Source organism: Selaginella moellendorffii, unplaced genomic scaffold (genome assembly GCF_000143415.4).
Source record: "Selaginella moellendorffii unplaced genomic scaffold, v1.0 SELMOscaffold_70, whole genome shotgun sequence".
Lineage (NCBI taxonomy): Eukaryota > Viridiplantae > Streptophyta > Lycopodiopsida > Selaginellales > Selaginellaceae > Selaginella > Selaginella moellendorffii.
Window position 1 is genome coordinate 306360 of NW_003314331.1, and position 19619 is coordinate 325978.

The following is a 19619-nucleotide window of genomic DNA, read 5'->3' on the forward strand; positions in this document are numbered from 1 at the left end:
TGCAATGTATCATTTAATACATATAAAGTTTTTCCCCAAGAATGATTCCATCTAAAATTCCACTGAGGATAATATATTTTGGCATTTCGAATAAAGAAAGTATTTATAATTTTATACGTTAAGACCATAAAGAAACATAAACCTAAGGTTTAGGTATAAAAGAATATGCTTTAGGTTGATGGCACAAGAAGAAGGGCGGCCATTCCTGGAGCACTTGGAGTCCTACCTCGCGCGCAGGGATGGAGTGGACAAGCTGCTCAAGATCGCCCGCTACGCCGCCAAGATTGCCGTCGCCGCGCAGCCATCGCCGCTGCCTGATGGGGCTCTCGATCGGCTGCGCCTGTTTGAGGCAAGCGTTGGGACAAGCCGCAAGGCATTCCGGCTGGGCAAATTCGTCCAGGACGTGAATGCGCTCCTCAGGGCTAGCAAATCGCCGCACAGGGACCGCCAGCGCTGGATCCTGGAGCTCATCGCCTATGGCGGCGAGGGATTGTACTACTTCGTGGAACAATTTGTCTGGCTGGTGAGTTGGCATTTCCTAGGATTGGAATGAAAGAAACTCTCTTCGTTTCTCTCTCCCTTTTCTTCCTTGGCAGGCTAAGACCGGGCTGATCGACAAGCACCACTCCAAGAAGCTCCAGAAGATCAGCGCCTGGACGGAATTCGTGGGCTACTTTGGGAGCGTGATCCTCAAGTACCAGGAAATCTCCGCCATGATCGCGAGGGAGAAGGCGCTGACCGACGCTCATCGCCGCCACAAGAGAGAAGACGCTGCTTCCAGGGAAGAGATTGTTTCTCTCAAGTCGCAGATCCAATCGCTCCATAGCAAGAGGCTCCTCAAGACGCTCTCGCTGATCCAGGATTTCGCCGATTCCCTGCTTGCCCTCAGCGACATTCGAGATGGGCGAGGGGTGCTCTCGGCGCCATTGCTGCTCGCATCCGCCGGCCTCGTCTCCGCGACCATCAGCGCGCACAAAAACTGGAATAGCTGCTAATAAATTTGCTAGAACCCTAATAACAGAGCTTGCATTTTTAGGGCTCTTGGAAATATTTGCTAAAGCCCTAATAACAGGGGTTCTTGGATGACCATCTTTTTCTCCCCAAGATGTCTTTTCCTCTTGTGGTCATGGTGGCTGGGTATGCTATTTTTCTGGTACTTTGTGCTTGGTTTTTTACCTTGAATCCCTTGCAGCATAGCGCGGCTGCCATTGAGGAGAAGATGTATGTGGTGGGAGGATGCTGCAGGGACCGATACTTGAACGATGTGCTGGTGAGAACTTAAGTAGCGTGGATCTTTCTCAAGTTCTTAGTAACACTCTCGTGGAGGTTTTGGATTTGGGAAGCTTGAAGTGGTCAACAGCCCAACCTTGTCCTGTGTCGTGTGCCGGCCATTGCCTGGTAAGTTGAGGCTATTCAGTTTCTAGCGGGCTTTGCTTAAACATGGTCGACGCTTTGCAGTAGCAAGTGGAAGAACGCTCTTTCTCGTTGTTGGCATTCCGTCTGATGAAAAGATGCGCGGTACTGTGTGGTTCTTGCCACTCTGATCGGGAGCAAATATGGGTTTATGGCTGTGTGGACTTTCAGGCCCTCAGGTACATTCACTCGATCTGGAAAGCAAGCAGTGGGAGCTGGTTAACGCAAGGTACGCAGATCCAATACAAAGATCGCAATTCCATACCTCCATGTGGCAGTGGCTCCATCCCACCACCGCTTGCTTTCCATGCTGCGGTGCAGAAAGGTGATAATCTGTACCTTTTTTGGAGCTGGTTCATCTGGCTTTTGCAAGAACCTATACGCACTGAATCTCGTAAATGTAAGCACGGAGTCTTAAATGTTATATAGCTTTGATCGAGTGGCCCAAAATGTTTGCAGCGTCAATGGTCCTGGTATCCAGATCAAGGTCCCACCCTCGTACCTGCGGCGCGTTTTGCAACTGCCGACACAGGAGACGAGTGCTATCTTGTTGGTGGTAAGTTCAATTCTTTGTGCTCTGATTACCTCGTATATCTATCTATACACTAGGTGCTACGAAAGAAACCATGCTACTGAACATGGAGTCTTTGAAGTGGACCGTAGTGTGTGCTGAACCTCGTTTGGCTACTGACGTAAGTGCTTCAGTTTCTTTTGTTGCTGCAGAAGAATACTTATTTAACATGTAGAGCCTGAGGGGCGCTTTAGGGTAATCCGGTACGCGTTTTATGTGTTGGTCGCTCACCCGACTGATCCTCTGCACTTCTTATGAAGTTTAGCGTCTTTCTACTCAAGACTATGAAGTCATATCCGGTGCCAGGTCAGGGGCATAGACGGGTCACTTCTGGCGCTGTTTGATATTCCAGACGCGGGGGAGCAGGCTCTTGAGATTACAGACAGGGCTTGGAGGAAGGTGGGGGACAAAGGCTGCTTGGTGAGGGACGGTCGTCCTCTGGAACGTAACTCTGCCATCTTTCCCAGAGACGATTTAACATTCCACCGGAATGACTCTGCTGGAGTGACTAGCAGTCATCGCAACAGGACGTGTGAGGTCCATCGCATGACACTTGAAGACTGTAAGCTCCTCCTCCCCCGGGTGAAGATCGAGCTCATGAGAGGGGAAGGGTGGCTAAAACCACGGGAGGAAATCGAGAGCGAAGCCTTCGCAGGGTGGGTAGCAGGGACACGGTGAAGTACCTGGAGGAGCGTGCCAAAGTTGGCGATCTTTTCAGGCTGCCGCATGTAGCTGACGGCGAGCACAGTTGTGCAGGACATATCGAGCTCGACCGCAGGTGAGGAGTTCCCTACACCCTCCGCTTCGCGCTGGACGTGATGCTCGTGTACAAGTGTGTTGTCGAGGACATCATCGTGGGCTACTATACCAAAGAAGAGATTAACGAGCTGCACATATGGAGGGCGGGAGTGAACATCAAATGCCGGGGCACAAGGATTAATAGCTCAATTGAAAGAGGAAGAAAAAATGGGTTAGGTTTCTTACTACTCTCTCGCATTTTTAGGGTTCTTAATAAAAGCCCAGGGCTCTTGGATGCCCACAGTGAATGAGATGGGAGGAGCTCGATGGAACTGTGAAGCTGCTACGCCAGTGTGCCGCTGCCAAGGATCGAATCAATGGAAGGCAGCTCCATCGGATGCTCGTGGAATCCGGCCAGGATTCCCTCACCTTGATTGGGAATTTGCTTGTCAAAATGTATGGCGATTGCGGGCTCGTGGGCGATGCGTGGGCGGCGTTCCAGAGAATTGCGAGCAGGAACGTCTTCTCGTGGAACATCCTGATGGCCGCGAGCGCCGATGGGGGCGAGACGAGCCTCGCGCGAGAGGTTTTCAATCGGATGCCCAGCTCGGACATTGTGTCGTGGAATGCGATCATTGGCATCCTCGCGCGCGCCCGGGAGATTGAGAATCTCGCCGCGATCTTCTTGGCGATGCCGGAGAGGGATGTTTGCAGCTGGAATTCGTTTATTTCAGCAAATGCCCAAACTGGGCATCTTAATCAAGCAATCCTCGCCTTTCTAAAGATGCCCAAAACGCAATCCATTACATGGAACGCCATCGTTAGCGCGTATGGAGACCACAAAAGAATCCTTGAAGCGAAAGTTATGTTTGATCGGATGGTGGAAAGAGACGCCACGTCATGGAACGCAATCGTCGGCGCACATGCCATGAACGGTGATCTGGAGCGCGCGGGAGATCTGATCCAACGGATGCCGCAAAACACACTGTGCTCGTCCAACGCGCTCCTCACGGCCCACTGCCTGAGGGGACGATTGGAAGAGGCTAGGGTTTTGCTCCTGGATGGATCACGCCCCAGGAATCTCGTCGGCTGGAGCGCCGTAATCGGAGGCTACGCGCAGGCAGGGTGCGGCGCTGAATCGCTCCAGCTCTTCCGCGCCATGGATCTCGACGGCGTCCAGCCGGACAACATCACATTCATCAGCGTCGCCTGCGCGATCGCGAGCATTCCATCGATCGCCCAGGCCCGGCTCTTGCTCGGGATCATCCGGGATCACGGATTACCCGAGGACACTCCCCTGGGCACGAATCTCATCAACATGTTTGCCAAGTGTGGGGATTTGGAAGCCGCGAGGAGGGTCTTCGAGGAGATGCCGGTGAGAGACATCGTCGCCTGGAATTCTATGCTTACTGCGTATGCCCAGGCCGGGCGAGTTGATCAATCACTGGAGCTCTTTTACTCCATGATCGCGCAGGGGATTTTGCCCGTGCTCGTCTCCTTCGTGAGCATTCTCTCGTGCTGCAGCCACGCAGGGTTGCTGTGGAGATCTCTCGAGTTCTTCCATGGAATGAGTGGGGATTTCGAACTGGCACCGGGGTTTGAGCACTTCCGGTGTATGATCGATGTGTTGGGCAGGGCCGGGCATCTGGGAAGTGCCGAGGATTTGATCCAGAGCATGCCATTTGAGCCAGATGGGGTGATCTGGAACACGCTGCTGGGTGCGTGTAGGAACTACAGGGATGTAGAGCGTGCGGAGCGTATTGCGTTGGAGATAGTTCGGCTGGATCCGGAGCTTCTCTCGTCTTATGCTCTTCTCTCAGGCACATATGTAAACATGGATGTTCATTTCCTATACTTTAGTAGGTTTCAAGACTAGGTTGCACCCAAATTTAACTCAAAGCAGCCAGCAATTCATTCAAGATTGCCACAGCAAGAAAGGAAGGTAGGCTTGTGGGAATTTGTATCCTAAGCTCATGGATTTCCAAATTTTCAAAGGCCAAGGTTAATGGAAGAACTAATGACATTACAGAAAGGCTTGCATTTATCAACTGGAAATAAGAAAATGAATAATAGGTGCAGCAAATTATTTACTATTAGTACATACTATTAAGTATTGTGTAATAATTTAAATTGTCGTTTTCAACTTTTATATAAGAATCCACTATGCATTGTTATGTGAGTTTGCCTGCATGTAAAATTTTTTCATACCAGCATCAAAATGTAAAAGTAAATTTGTCTCACAGTTTGAATTGAATGGGTTTTTCTTTCTTAAATCTGTGGCTTCTAGGGTGTAAGCATATAAAGTTGTTCATAAGTTTAATATTGACCTTCAGAAGGATGTGCTAACACAATATTAGATTTTAAAACAATAAATATCATGAATATCAAGACATGAATACAAAAGCAAGAGCACTCTTGTAGTATTTGAATATTGGTTCTACTTATAGTTTTTATATTTCTTGTAAAGTGAAAGTAAATCAAATGCTGAAGGTAAAATTGGAGGTAATATAGCTTGGTTTTTCTGGCAACAATAACAAAAAGTACAAACTACCAATATTAAATTTTATTATATTAAAGTCATTGTAAATGTTATGGTTTGCTAGTGTGGTATTCATTGGGTGAGAATGATTCATTTAGTGTTGCTTGATGTATATAATTCTTTTAATGAGATGCATGTCAGTTTTCATATGCTTTTAAATTTCCAATTGATTGGTGTATTATCATGGTTATGATGATAATTATTATTTTAAACAGCTATAGTATCGGTTTCATTAGAGGCATTTATATTTCCATTAGATTGGTTAGTATGTTGTATTGAGGAGGCAAGTCCTTTTTAATCAATTTGATTAGAATTATAGTTTATATTATAATTGAGTTTGTTTGAAAGTTTTTATATTGGAGAAAAAAAAAAGATTATGTGACCCAAAGAATTAAAGCCTCATTACTTTTATTATGAAAATAAATATAAACATACACAAACATTCTGAACTTCTCCACAAATATACAAATTATCCAATCTAAGAAGTCTTGACTGATCTGATGTGATAATTCCAATATGAAATACTCGACAAAAATAAACAAAGCCTGACAATTCCACTATGAAAAGTTCGACAAAAATTATGCAGAAGCGCAATAAAAATTTAAACACATTGTCACTGAAAACCCCTGAGATGATAGTACAGGTGGTCTCCCTGCTGGATAAGATCAAGGCCACCTGCCTGCAAGATTAAAGTTTCTATAAATCCAAGGCGGCAAAAGCACCAATGCATTTCTAGCGTTTGAATGCAAACTCAATTTGCATCCTATAACCACAGACAAACTCGTCTCCCACACTGGGAGGCCGCTCAAGACCATATCCAACCGGATGAAAGCTTGCAACCTTTGCCACGCCATCCTTATCGACGAAGTTAAAAACAAGCGGCCCTTTTGCTGGAGCCGAGATTTCCTCCTCCACATTTTCCATTCCCCACAAAGGGTACGGAACACTAAAGCTCCTTGTTTCTTTGCTGTAGTCGTAATGGTCTAGAAACTTGTCCAAGCCTTGTAAGAGCCTGGCAACTTTAAGCACCCGACTTTCATCGCCAAATCCCATCATGTCTATTGCTGGTGCTACCTGTAAGCTTACCATGTCCGTGAACGGCTCCACCTCCACGCGATTTGTGGCTTGATCCCACACATAACCTTGCAGAGCACAGCACTTGTAAATTCAGGTTCCCATGAGTGAAAGATTGGCTTACCACTTATCTGTAGATAAGTACCACAAAGCACGAGGAAGAGTCCATACAGCGACCTGTCAACTCTCAAGATATCAACATGTTCCCGGACGAACTCCAGCGCCTTGGAGAAGCAAACACTAGGGAGGCGATTAATTTCCACCATCAAAGGGATCATGTTGCGCTCCATGACCAAGCCATGGCCCTCGGTGCTGAATACGCTGTTGGATCGGAAACATTTGGAGAGCACCCGGTGCACTTCGTCCTCGTGGTCGTCGCCGTCGTCATCAAAGCACACGCACTTGAGCTCAAACGCCGCTCTCACCGCTTTCTCGCTCGGCACCTCATTCACACCTCTCCAAAACAGATCGAAGCCACGGTGGCGTAGCGCAACTGGAAGCCTCGTCATTTGTGAACCCTAGCTAGGGTTATGGAGAGGACTAGAGGTGACGAGCGATATGTCAGGTATTTCCTGCAGGGACTGACGAGAAGTGGGGCGATACAGTATGCCAAGGATACCTTCTTGAAGCTTCAGCAAAATCCATCCGCATCGTGCAGCCGGCGGAAGTGGGCTCAGTTTACCAACCCTCAGTTCTACTGTTACCGGGGTCCCGTGGAGGCCAGTCCCGAGATCCCCGTCAAGCTACGCCATCCCAGTTTTGCGCAGCTGCGAGAAGCTATGGAGATTACGCCAGACGAGGAGGACATCTCCATGGAAAGCTTTTTGTGGTCTCAAGTTTCAGCGGGCTTTGAGAACGACGACGACATGAAGGAGAAGCTAGTGCACAGGCTGGATCGGTATCTAGGCGAACGCATTCACAGGGAGATCCGGCTAGAAAATTGCTCTTGCGATGGGATCATCATAAGTAGGAAGGAGCCAAGGATTCTCTTCAGGTTCAAGAGCGAACTGGGAGCTGGAGATCCCTGCTTCGAGGTGCTCGGCTACATTCGAAACTGGGTCTCCCAAGAAACCAAGGCTGGAAGAAAAGCCTCCTTCTACGGTCTGTGCATTTCCGTAGTTTGCCCATACATCCAGGTGGCAGGCTACGTTTATGACTCCGCGAGTGACACCATCGAGATGGAGCCATTGACAGACATTGTATGCGTTTATGGCCCACGACAGAACAGGGGAAGGGTGGCCAAACTCTTGCATGGGATCAAGGAATTCCTCCGCTTGGATCTGGCGACAGGAGGACCAGTGAATCTACCGTATCTGTTGTGGAATTACAAGAATGTCCAAGTGGTGGATGCGGAGAGTCTGGTCTTCAAGTTTGAAGACCATCATGGGTGCAGGAAGATTGCAAAGTTTGTTGTGTATAACTCTTATGGCATAGAGGCACACCATGCCTGGGCAGCTAATGGCATGGCACCTGCTCTTACAGAGCTGAAAGCTGCCACGCCACCTTTCTATATGGCTGTTATGGACTGCCTGGCTGAAGAGGATGGGTGGAGGTCATGTGTGGATCTGGTGCGTGATTGGAAGCTTAATAGTTCTATGGACAAGGTGGCAAAACTCCAAGACATTGTGAAACATAGAGTTCAGAAATGCCATGATGACGGGTTCGTGCATGGTGATTTACGATTAACTAATTTGATGTGCAAAGAAGAAGCTAATGGGAATTTGGAAGTGAAAGCATTGGATTTTGATTGGTCTGGTGAAAAGGGAAAAGCTATGTATCCAACGATATTGAACGACAAGATTAAATGGCACCCTGATGTCAAGTACCGTGCACTGATTCATGCTGAGCATGATTTGTGGTTTGTGGATCGCCTTGTGGAACAGCTTGATGAGCTCTTTATCTCAGACATGTAAAGTTTTAGGGTTCTTAATAACAGAGCCCAGATTTTTAGGGCTCTTGGATGTCTGCTTATTTTTATAATAAATAAACACTAGGAGCACGATGGAACTTACTACGCCAGTGTGCCGCTGCCAAGGATCGAATCAATGGAAGGGATGCTCATGGAATCCGGCCAGGATTCCCCCACCTTGATTGGGAATTTGCTTGTCAAAATGTATGGTGATTGTGGCGATGCGTGGGCAGCGTCCCAGCGAATCGCGAGCAGGAACGTCTTCTCGTGGAACATCCTGATGGCCGCGAGCGCCGACGGGGAAAATGAGAAGCCCGCCGCGATCTTCTTGGTGATGTCGGAGAGGGATGTTTGCAGCTGGAATTCCTTCGTCCCCGCAAATGCCCAAAGTGGGCATCGTGATAAAGCAATCCTCGCCTTTCTAAAGATGCCTAAAACGCAATCCACTACATGGAACGCCATCGTCAGCGCGTATGGAGACAACAAAAGAATTCCTGAAGCGAAAGCTATGCTCGATCGAATGGTGAAAGAGACGCCACGTCATGGAACGCAATCGTCGCCGCACATGCCATGAACGGTGATCTGGAGCGCGCGAGAGATCTGATCCAACGGATGCCGCAACACACACTGTGCTCGTCCAACGCGCTCCTCACGGCGCCTGAGGGGACGATTGGAAGAGGCTAGGGTTTTGCTCCTGGATGGATCGCGCCCCAGGAATCTCTTCGGCTGGAGCGCCGTAATCGGAGGCTACGTGCAGGCAGGGCGCGGCACTGAATCGCTCCAGCTCTTCCGCGCCATGGATCTCGACGGCGTCCAGCCGGACAACATCACATTCATCAGCGTCGCCTGCGCGATCGCGAGCACTCCATCGATCGCCCAGGCCCGGCTCTTGCTCGGGATCATCCGGGATCACGGATTACCCGAGGACACTCCCCTGGGCACAAATTTTTTTTTTACTAATTTGTCAACTTACCTCACTTTAAACCACCTTTAACTTTGTTATAGTTAAATTTTGTAGAGCGTGCGGAGCGTATTGCGTAGATTCTCTCGTCCTATGTTCTTCTCTCAGGCACATATATAAACATGGATGTTGATTTTCTATACTTTGGTAGTTTTCAAAACTAGGATTGCACCCGCAAGAAAGGAAGCTAGGCTTGTGGCTCTATCTGGAATTTGTTTCCTAGCTCAAAATTTCAAAGGCCAAGGTTAATGGATGCTATTTTATCAACTGAAAATAAGACAATGAATAAGCATTTAAACCATGTTGCTGTTATACAATAAGTGTTGTATACTAATCAAATTGTTGCTTTAGACTATGTATTGTTATGTGAGTTTGCTTACATGTAAAATTTGATCAAAACAGAACTGTATTGTGTCTCCCAACTCTCTTCTCTAGTTTTTGTAAGTCTAACCAAGCGTGCCAACTCTCTGCCACATCTGGATACTCAGCTGTTTTGACTTCCAACAGCTGTAGAATCTTTCGTGGTCGACGACACTTCATTCGACCACCTGATGGGCAACTTGAGCAGAATTCCCCTCGATCGCAAGGGAGTTTGCTGCCACACTCTTGAAGTTACTACTCGCAGCTCTCAGGATGCGCCATTGCTTGAGGTGTTTGCTCCTTCTCTCGCCTCTAGAAACAGGGATTTGCTGAAAGGAGAGTGCTAAAGGAACTCCAAGATCTTGGATATACCCGATAGTTCCAACACCCTACGAAGAAAAGAAGGAAGAAAAAAAGGAATCGAGCAAAGAATACAAGAATGGTGGTGATAAAAATGAAATGCGAGGGGAAGAAAGAAATGAGAGAGGCTGAGTCGTTGAGCGATGAAGACGAAAAAGAAAGAATGGGCTGTCACACAAGCGAATGTGTGGTAGTGTACAAAAAGTATGAAGTGGTGGTGTTGTTTTGCATTCCACTGTTTAGAAGAGTGACACACTCCTCTTAGTTTGCTTCTTTCAATCGAATCGATGAGCTATTTCTTGGTGTAATCCTTGAGCCCCTGCCGGAGAGCTTCCAGGTTGACGCCCTCGTCCACAAGAATGCTTGTGACGCCCATTTGTGAAACCTTGAACAAAGAAAAGTTTTAGAGAACGAAACGAAAAGAAGGTTTTTGCTCACTGCTTTTATGTTGCGTTGCTCGTCATCGAAGAAGAGCATGTCCTTGAAAGGCGTGCTGGACTTTTGATGGATCTTTTGGAAGTGCTCGGTCTTGTGGCTCCAGCTCGGGTAGATTTCCTAGAGATAATTGCTGTGGAAGATGGAAGGAACGAGAAAAATACCTTGGGGAAGAAGAGAGTAGCGAGGTTGAGCTTGGATAGAAAGGCGGTGGCAATGTCGGGTGTGGGAGTTCTCGACGCCACAGCCATGGCGACGCCCTTCTCCTGGAGCGCGCTGAGAATCCCGGTCACCTGGGGATAGAGCCGCGGATTATCTCGCTTTGACATGCATTCGCTGGAGAGAAATCAAAATCGACCGAGAAATCTTGAGGAAGGGAGAGAAAGAGAGGCGCTCAGTCGCTCAATCGCTCACTCACTCACCACCAGAAGGGCCACAGTGTGTAGTCGAGATCGAAGACAACGAGGCGGGGGAGGCGCTCGGCGCTTGCCAGGAGCTCCAATGCCTGGGCTTTGACGGCATCGCTGCTGGTGCTCATCCTCGCCGGTGCCCTAGGTCCCGCTGGCCTCTGCGCGCACGCGTGAGGAAGAACTAGATCGCGCTGGCGTAGCATGAAGCCAAAATGCGAAGCCCTAAAAACAGAACTGTTAATACTTAGGGGGGTTTCGCACCCACCATTAAATTAGTAAATTTAATGGTAATTCGTTCACACCACCACACTATTATATTAGATTTTGTAAACTCTAATTTAATAGATAATTTAATGGTAACTTGTTCACACCAGAAATAAACATTAAAGTAAGCTAATGTTACAATTAGCATTTCTTTCACATTTTTCGCTAAAATCCTAATGCTACACTTTTGTAGCATTAGGATTAAATTATTCCACGAATATTCTATAGGGCAATGTTAGATCCGTGCTGCTGCTGCTTCTTCATGCGCACAACTCTCCGAACGCCACCTCTTCCTCCTCCCTTGGTTGCTTCCATGACACACCCATTCCGCTGCCCCCACTGGAGAAGCCCACTGGGCTTGTTGGGGCTCTTGCACTTGTGCCCAACGCCACATTCCAGAGCACTTGCCTCCCCGTTGCTCTGCTCTGCCATGCCACTCGACGCCATTACCGCCGCCAGGCTGGGGGACGAGGCCATTGCCGCTGCTGTGGAAGCTCCTCCTATCGTTGTCATTGCTGCCGCCTCCTCCACTGCCACTTTTTGAGGAGGGAGGGGGGAGATGGAGGAGCTAGTGCAAAGAGGGTGAGGGAGATTGATGGGGGTGGCTGGTGCCAAGATCTTCGTGATTGTTGCCGCCTTTTGCACTGCTGCATGTTATAAGGTATAACTTAATAGCTGGTGTGAACAGAGCATCATTAAATTAGCTAATTTAATGGGAGTGTGAACCAGTTAACATTATCCAAAGTTTTTATCACCCAAAATGACTAATAACTACTAATGCTATTATTAACAAATATTGGTGTGAAAAGAATAACATTAAAATTTTAAATTAGGCTAAAATCCTCTGATGTAAAAGCCCTAAATTAATGGTGGGTGCGAAAACCCCCTTAGAATATAATTCCAGTTTACTAATGTCCTATATCATTGTTGTGCTATGTCATCCATGTTTTCCCAATCTTGGACCTCAATGTCTTTTTTCCATGCTCTAAGCGTTGTAAGGGAATCTTGCAACCTCACCACACAATCAAAATCCCATTGATTTCTCACTAAAACTGCCACTGAGAAATGTGTAATGAGTATATCCATATCCAGGAGTATGCCCAAAATTGTACCCCACTCCAGCATGGAAGGATTGCCTAGGCTCCAATGTAACAAGAACCCAAAGCTTGTAACTGAAAAAGAATGGCTAAATCTCACACATAGATAGATAGATTGATGAAAATTGAAATGATAAAGAGAAAATAGAAAACGAAAGTAGAGATAAATAAGAATAAAGTGTGGAGTTTAAAAACACAAGAAGAGAAAAATTGGAATCTAAACTAAAAAAAAAAAAAAGGAAAAAGGAAGAGATGATAAGACCTAAAGAAAAGAGTCTAAAATTTGGATTTTGGCCTCAAAAACATGTATAACATTGTGTTGTCAACAATATTGAATAAAAGGTGGTGGATCATCTATGTTAGAAACTGTTTCTCACTAAGAAAGGTGGAATGGGATAGACTTGGATGTTTCTTTGCAAAAGCCTTAATCATCCATTAGCAGTCTCATCTTGTTGCTAAGTTGATATTATTGTATTGATCTAGTTGTAGTTTAGTAGTTTAATCCTTAGTACCATAGCAAGTTAATAACTAGTTTTTATAGATGGGTATGGGTAAGTTATAGTATTTCAAAATATCATTTTAAAATCTATGACTATAAAAAGGAAGAAATAATAAAGGGTATAATTATATGATGAAGAAGTCTTAAATGTCAATAGGACTTAGTGGATAGGCTTTTATGCGCTAACTCAATAGTGGTATTAACATGCACTACTATGATTAAAGAGGGGCTTGATGGGATTGGAAAAAGGATATTAGAGGATTCTAGATCCTAGGGCTTCTTTAGAAATTGTCATAAAGAGATCATTTATGAAAGGATAGTTTTATCGTGGAAAGATAAATTTGTGATATGAGTGGTTTTGAATTATTAACAAGATTGTGAGAAGAGACGTGGCCTTAATGTAAGAGGTTGATATATTAGTGGTACTTTTGGATGTCGGAAGTGGGACTTAGAAATATGAAGCACTTGGACTAACTTTAATAACAATATGGCTTTAGGCCATCTTTAAGTTAAAATGAGGACTTATAGAGGTTGTGAGTGAGGCTTCCAAAGGCATAGTTAAGTGATTAAAGTAAAATAGAAAATTTAATCTTTTACATTCAGTATCAAATAAGTCTTATGATTTCTAAAATGAAGCATGTCGATGTTGCTATAACTCTTTTAAGAGTCTTGCTCTCTTGAAACCTTACCCCTCAAGTAAATTAGACTACCAAATATCAATCTTAATATGTGATGTGATTTTCCTAAAGCAACTAATAATATCTTTGAGTTGAAGTAGTACTAGGTTAAGTGACTTTCCGTAAACTTTAAATTTAAGAGTTTACATTTGGTATATCAAGTCTAAAGACAACTTGTGTTTTTGACTATTGATATTGTTCAGCATTAGATTCTTGATTCTCTTTAGCATACTATACTAAAGAGTTGCCAACTGGACCCAATCCATATAAGCTCCTTTATTGCATCATGAATAAGGAGATTTTACTTCACAAATCCATTCATGCACTAGGACATTTAAACCTTAAATATCTCAAGACTTGTGTGCTTTTGTTCATAAGTTTTTTCCCTTTATATTTAGACCTTATTAGATTAATTTTCAAGTTATTCTCTTTAATTGCTTACACTCCATTGGTTTGAAGGGGCACAAAGTCTAACTTGGAGACACATTAGATATAAAGAATAACTTAGCTAAGATATATGAGTTAAGTGGGATAAGATAGGAGTTGAAGTTGGTATGTCTATCTGGGAAGCTATAGACCATAAATATTTGACAGTATGGCAAGCAACATAAGTACAAGCACTTTGGGAGGCACACAATCATCATCACTTTGACAAACAATAAATGATGGTTTCAACTTTGTGGCTACATAGTGAAGACTTACTCTAGTAGCTATATTCCTTCACTATGATATTTTGAAAGAATGGGAAAAACTTATTTGGCTAAAAGAATGGTAGAGCTGGTTGACTCCCATATTTTAGTAAGATGGTTGAAAATGAGGTACACTAGTAGTCAATCAATTGGAGGGGGGGAAGGGGATTTAGACATTGATGTGATTTATAAAATATGTTCATATTTGCTTTTACTTCAAAACTATATGAGACACAAAGTAGAGTAACTTGATGAGAGGGTGGCATGCTTGATTTTTATGTTAATCCTCTTGGGACATTGGGAAATATATATATACATTTATTAAAGAGATCTTGAGTCTAGCTTTATTAGTTAGTTAGGGGAATCATATCATATGTTTAGGTTAATATATAATTTACTTCTGCTAGGCTAAACCTGAGGGGTACAGTATAGAGATTAGGGCTCTTAGGAGAGTTATAACTCTTAGCTTTTATCACGAGGGTATGAATTTATAGGGCAGTATGGTGGATTCAAGAAAATAATAAAAAAATTTATTAAAGTTCAATATAAATACAAAGGGCCCATGAATAAGAGTGCACCCTTTTTTCAACCGATTAAAGGTTTTGGGTTAAATATACTTGAGTTTAAATAGTATTGAGCTAAGTTATAGTAAATTTAAGAGTTTACACCTCCATCAAAGCAAAACCATTTACTATATAATGTGAAATTGGAATAATATCTTTTAAGTGGGAGATTTAAAATCTTATTATTGTGCTAGCTAAAGAGCATCATCAAGGGTTGCTAAAACAAATGCATGCACAAGCCCTATAAAATTTTGACAAAGTGCTAACCATAACATGCTTATTTAATTTGTTTTAACATATTTGACTCCACATAAAGTAAAAGGTTTTGGAAGTAAATTTTAAATTTGATAATATGGAAATAAGAAGGTATTTCCTATTATAAAGTAAGAGGTTATATGATATGGGAATCCATGCTTGAAGACGTCTAAAAGAAAGCTCTAATTTGCATAAATGGTAGCATTAAACATTATACCATTGTAATGCCATCCCTTGAAGACAAATAGGAAATTTGTGTAAACATTAGGTATCATCTCATGAATGATAGATGTTAAGTATTATGAAGTGATTAAACCAATAGTACACATTATATTTAGGATTCCCATAGAAAAAATTTAGTCAAACATGAGGATTAATTAAAGAAACTAAACTATGTGTTGTGAATGTTGTTATCAATTACGTTTGATTGTTCAACTACATTTGTAATGCATTAAGCAACCACACCAACTACTACTTTACAAAGGAGGTAGCTCTTGCAAAGGAAGTGGCAACTACTACAAAGGAGGTAATAGTTGCCCATCCATAGGTGCCAAAGAAAAGAAGAAAGAGAAGGCAATTCTAAATGGCCTATAGCCTCATGTTTTATAAAAAGAAGGATGGACTTAAGGAAATGGCTTCAGGGCCTCATGCTATCTAGGAATATAAAATTAATAAATGGCATGTGGCCTCATGTCATCTGAAACATTCTTAATAAATAACTAGTATGTAGCCTCATGCCATCTTAAATATTCCTAGGATTTCCACAACAATGATGGTCTAGACAATAATAAAGCTAAATCTGGGAGAAAAAAAGCAAACAAAAGGCACAAATCTAGGCACTTCTTAGGGACACTTAAAGTTGCTACTCACCTCCATGAATAGAATAAAAAAATACATATATATCTATATTAGCTTAAAACCTATATGAGCAAGTGGTCCAGATTAAATCCAATCTGGTGGCTATTAAAATACCACTATATTAATAATAGTATATGGCATTTACTTAGACCTCTTAATTATAAATTTTATAAAATTATTTGTATATATTTTTATTTTTATTTTATTTAAATTATAAAATTAGTTAAGCATAAGTGATACTCAATTTATACATTTATGTTTATTTTTATTAAATAATAATCTATAAATTTACTTAAAATACATATAATTTTTTACTCTAAATAACTTTTAATATATATATATATTTAGGAGTTTAATTAAGACATAAATGATGGTTTTGTCATAAAGATTTATGTGGAAACTTTGTTGTATATAATACAAGGTTACAGTCATTTTGAAGACTTAAAAATGTACTTATAATACAAAAGGATTTTTTGTTACAAATAAAGTTTTTTGACCATTCAACTTTTTTATGATTGCCATATAAAAATAAAAGTCCATCTATTTGTAGTTTAAGATAGCAATAATATATATATATGGTTTATTTGTTTTACTATCCCAAATCATATTTTCTCCTGAAAATAAAACAAGATTACAGTTTGAGTTTAAGAATAATATATGTTTTCCATTTGGTGAAATTAAAAATTCACTATAGAACAATATTGAACTATGCATACCACCTTGAACAGTCATTTTAGATATATCACAATCTTCAAATGATAATAGTAAATTTGGATTTTTAGAATAAGATTTTGTGACTATAACTGATTTCAAGATTTCTCACTGTAACTCCGAAGTAATTTGCTGTTGCCCATAGCATAGAAGGTAAGTCTTAATTAGTCTTTCTATTCTTTGATAAATAGATTTTGAAGTTGCAAAATTTGGACTCCCACTAGAAATACAATTTGGTGGATTTCCATCAAATCTTGCAACTCTTACAATAACTGTTCCTACTGATATGGCATGTGTTATTTCATCTGACCAATCACTAGGATAATCACCTGTAAGAGGTCTAATGAGCTACCAAATGCTTGCAATTATCATCTCTATATCATTATCACTTACTTCATAAAAATCTCCATATTGAACACTCCTGCCATAAACTTTAAAAATTATTAACACAGTAGAGAAACTTAAGTCTTAAAACCATTTCTACATATTTACATGTTTTCTTCCTGATTTTATATACAAATTGAAAGCAATATTTTTACAGGTGGAATACATATAGATGATAAAAAAATACTTAGAGTGCAAGAAATGTTACAATGACAAACTATGCTGTATTAACAATCTTAGGACAAACTATGCTATGCTAACTATCTTTGGTCACTTTTGCCATATATTTATTGTCACTAATGGAGAAACTAAAACCCAAGCTTTCTTAAATACGAAGTATTAACAATCTTAACACTGAACCCACGCCTCATTTTCCTCGATCTCGACTTGGCCCTTCGTGAGTGGTTTCTCGGTCGATTTTGATTTCTCTCCAGCGAATGCATGTCAAAGCGAGGCTCGATATTCTCACCGCGCAGGGCGTCGCCATGGCTGTGGCGTTGAGAACTCCCACACCCGACATTGCGACTGCCTTTCTATCCAAGCTCAACCTCGCTACTCTCTTCTTCCCCTAGCGTTCCTTCCATCTTCCATAGCAATTTCTTCTTCTTTCCAGGAAACCTACCCGAGCTGGAGCCACAAAACCGAGCACTTCCAAAAGATCCACCAAATGTCCAGCACGCCTTTCAAGGACATGCTGTTCTTCGATGACGAGCAACGCAACATAAGAGCAGTGAGCAAAAAACCTTCGTTCTCTAAAACTTTTCTTTGTTCAAGGTTTCACAAATGGGCGTCACAAGCATTCTTGTGGACGAGGGCGTCACCGGCAGGGGCTCAAGGATTAAAGAAATAGCTCATTGATTCGATTGAAAGAAGCAAACCAAGATTACAGGTAAGGAGAAATCTAAATGCATAGGCAGTAGGAGCGCATCTTGAGTGTCACTCTTCTAAACAGTGGAATGCAAAACAACTCCACCACTTCATACTTCGTGTACACTACCACCCATTCGCTTGTGGGAAAGCCCATTCTTTCTTCCTCGTCTTCATCGCTCGACGACTCAGCCTCATGAAATGACTCAGCCTCTCTCATTTCATATCTATTCTTGCATTCTTTGCTGGATTCCTTCTTTTCACACCCTCGCTTTTCACTTTCATCACCACCATTCTTGTATTCTTTGCTCGATTCCTTCTTTTCTTCCTGCTTTTCTTCGTAGGGTGTGTGAAGTTCCTCGACACCGACGCTAAGAAGTTCCTCTTTTATCTCATCTTCATCACCACCATTCTCTTTCGCATCGTATTCGTCGCTCAAATCCTTCGGTTCCTCGTCTCCCTCTTTTATATACTCGTCAGTGGTTTCGTCTTCATCGCTCGAATCGTCCTCTTCGTCTTCAATATCATCCTGTTCGTCACTATCGTTTTCATTCTCATCATCATCTTGGTTAGAATCCTCCTCTTCCTCATAATCTTCCCCATGGGATGGGGACGGGGACGGGGATATAGATATAGAAGAATCACTGGAATCCTCCTCCTGACTGCTCAAATATTCTTTCATATCATCCTGGAATCCTTCCCGCTGTTCCTCATCATCACCATCATCGCTCAAATTTTTCATATCATCCTGGAATCCTTCCTGCTGTTCCTCATCATCACCATCATCGCTCAAATTTTTCATTTCGTCCTGGAATCCTTCCTGCTGTTCCTCATCACTATCATCGCTCAAATTTTCCATACCATCCTGGAATCCTTCCCGCTGTTCCTCATCATCACCGCTCAAACTCGCTTTCATATAATCCTGGAATCCTTCCTGTTCTCGGCCCTCGTTCCCTAATCCTTCCTTTCCTTTTTCGCAGTACGCTTCATCATCTTGCTCCTCGTTGCGAGTATGATCGATCTTTTCCTGCTCCTCCACTTCGCTATATGCGTACTCGGGCGCCGGTATATCTATACCATCGAAAAACTTCTTCAAGACTTCCTCTTTCCCGGGGACAACATCGTCAACTTTCGGGTAAACTTGGGTATCCTCGGGCCAAACACTGCAGAAGTCCTTTCCCACGTCCTCAAAGGACGAATCATCGCTAGCATCCACAACAACAAACCCGTCATCGGCCATCTCTTCCTTTGGATTCGCCAACCCTATGAACCCTAAAGCTAGTCTCGCAATTATATACACAATAATAAAAAGGGGCTATCGGGTATATCCAAGATCTTGGAGTTCCTTTAGCACTCTCCTTTCGGCAAATCCCTGTTTCGAGAGAGTTAGATTCGCGAGAGAAGAAGCAAACACTATGGGACACCTCAAGCGATGGCGCATTGGACGGAAGATTTGCGGCGAGAACAACGCTATATCCCGTCCTGAGAGCTGCGAATTCGAGCAAAGAAAGAGATTGATTGGAATGGAAAAAAAGCATGAGAGGATCTACCCAGCCTGCGAGCAATGCCGCCTCCCGCGCTGTTGGCGCCACCGCCGCCGATCAAGGCGGATAAGCTCGGCATCTTGTCCTGGAAAGAAAGCAAACCATGGAGTGATCGAGGAGATCCAATGCCAATCCAGGGGCTAGACGTGCTAGAATCTACTCACGTATGGTGTGGAGATTGAGGCGAAGAGATGCCCCAGCCTGGCGGAGTTACATCCGATCCAGATATAAAGCTGCGAGAAAGAGAGGCGAGAAGGAATCGATCAAATCCGGGAAAATGCGAGGGAAAGAATCGATCGATCACCATTACCTGCTTGTCCAGGCAGAGGATCTGGAAATGGAAGCTCGCGTCGTGCGCCTCGTCGGAAAAGCAAGTGAGCCGCGGCGCTTCCATCGCAAAAGACCTTAGAAGTTAGAACCCTAGCAACAAGAACTCCAAGA

The 19619-nt window shown here is 43.2% G+C and overlaps 6 protein-coding genes across 6 annotated transcripts; 3 read left to right on the forward strand and 3 right to left on the reverse strand.

Moving 5' to 3' along the window:
- Positions 1 to 158: 158 nt before the first annotated feature.
- Positions 159 to 1041, forward strand: LOC9640573 (peroxisomal membrane protein 11A). Its single transcript, XM_002985764.2, has 2 exons — positions 159 to 523; positions 597 to 1041. The coding sequence occupies exons 1-2, from the start codon at positions 179 to 181 to the stop codon at positions 993 to 995; spliced, it is 744 nt and encodes a 247-aa protein (XP_002985810.1). The 5' UTR covers positions 159 to 178; the 3' UTR covers positions 996 to 1041.
- A 1988-nt stretch (positions 1042 to 3029) lies between these two features.
- Positions 3030 to 4598, forward strand: LOC112340777 (pentatricopeptide repeat-containing protein At4g02750-like). The gene has a single exon (XM_024659756.1). The coding sequence runs from the start codon at positions 3030 to 3032 to the stop codon at positions 4596 to 4598; it is 1569 nt and encodes a 522-aa protein (XP_024515524.1).
- A 2267-nt stretch (positions 4599 to 6865) lies between these two features.
- LOC9640574 lies at positions 6866 to 8248 on the forward strand. Its single transcript, XM_024659757.1, has one exon. The coding sequence runs from the start codon at positions 6866 to 6868 to the stop codon at positions 8246 to 8248; it is 1383 nt and encodes a 460-aa protein (XP_024515525.1).
- A 1788-nt stretch (positions 8249 to 10036) lies between these two features.
- Positions 10037 to 10981, reverse strand: LOC9640317 (magnesium-dependent phosphatase 1). Its single transcript, XM_002985873.2, has 4 exons — positions 10783 to 10981; positions 10525 to 10696; positions 10364 to 10480; positions 10037 to 10310 (listed from the first exon to the last, which is right to left on the reverse strand). The coding sequence occupies exons 1-4, from the start codon at positions 10971 to 10973 to the stop codon at positions 10218 to 10220; spliced, it is 573 nt and encodes a 190-aa protein (XP_002985919.2). The 5' UTR covers positions 10974 to 10981; the 3' UTR covers positions 10037 to 10217.
- A 6319-nt stretch (positions 10982 to 17300) lies between these two features.
- LOC112340778 (cilia- and flagella-associated protein 251-like) lies at positions 17301 to 18874 on the reverse strand. The gene is made up of 2 exons (XM_024659758.1): positions 17751 to 18874; positions 17301 to 17394 (listed from the first exon to the last, which is right to left on the reverse strand). Exons 1-2 carry the CDS (start codon positions 18872 to 18874, stop codon positions 17301 to 17303), a joined length of 1218 nt encoding a protein of 405 aa, XP_024515526.1.
- On the reverse strand, positions 18851 to 19602 carry LOC112340760 (proteasome assembly chaperone 4-like). Its single transcript, XM_024659714.1, has 5 exons — positions 19489 to 19602; positions 19343 to 19411; positions 19185 to 19263; positions 19059 to 19123; positions 18851 to 19006 (listed from the first exon to the last, which is right to left on the reverse strand). Exons 1-5 carry the CDS (start codon positions 19570 to 19572, stop codon positions 18950 to 18952), a joined length of 354 nt encoding a protein of 117 aa, XP_024515482.1. The 5' UTR covers positions 19573 to 19602; the 3' UTR covers positions 18851 to 18949.
- Between the last annotated feature and the right edge of the window lie 17 nt (positions 19603 to 19619).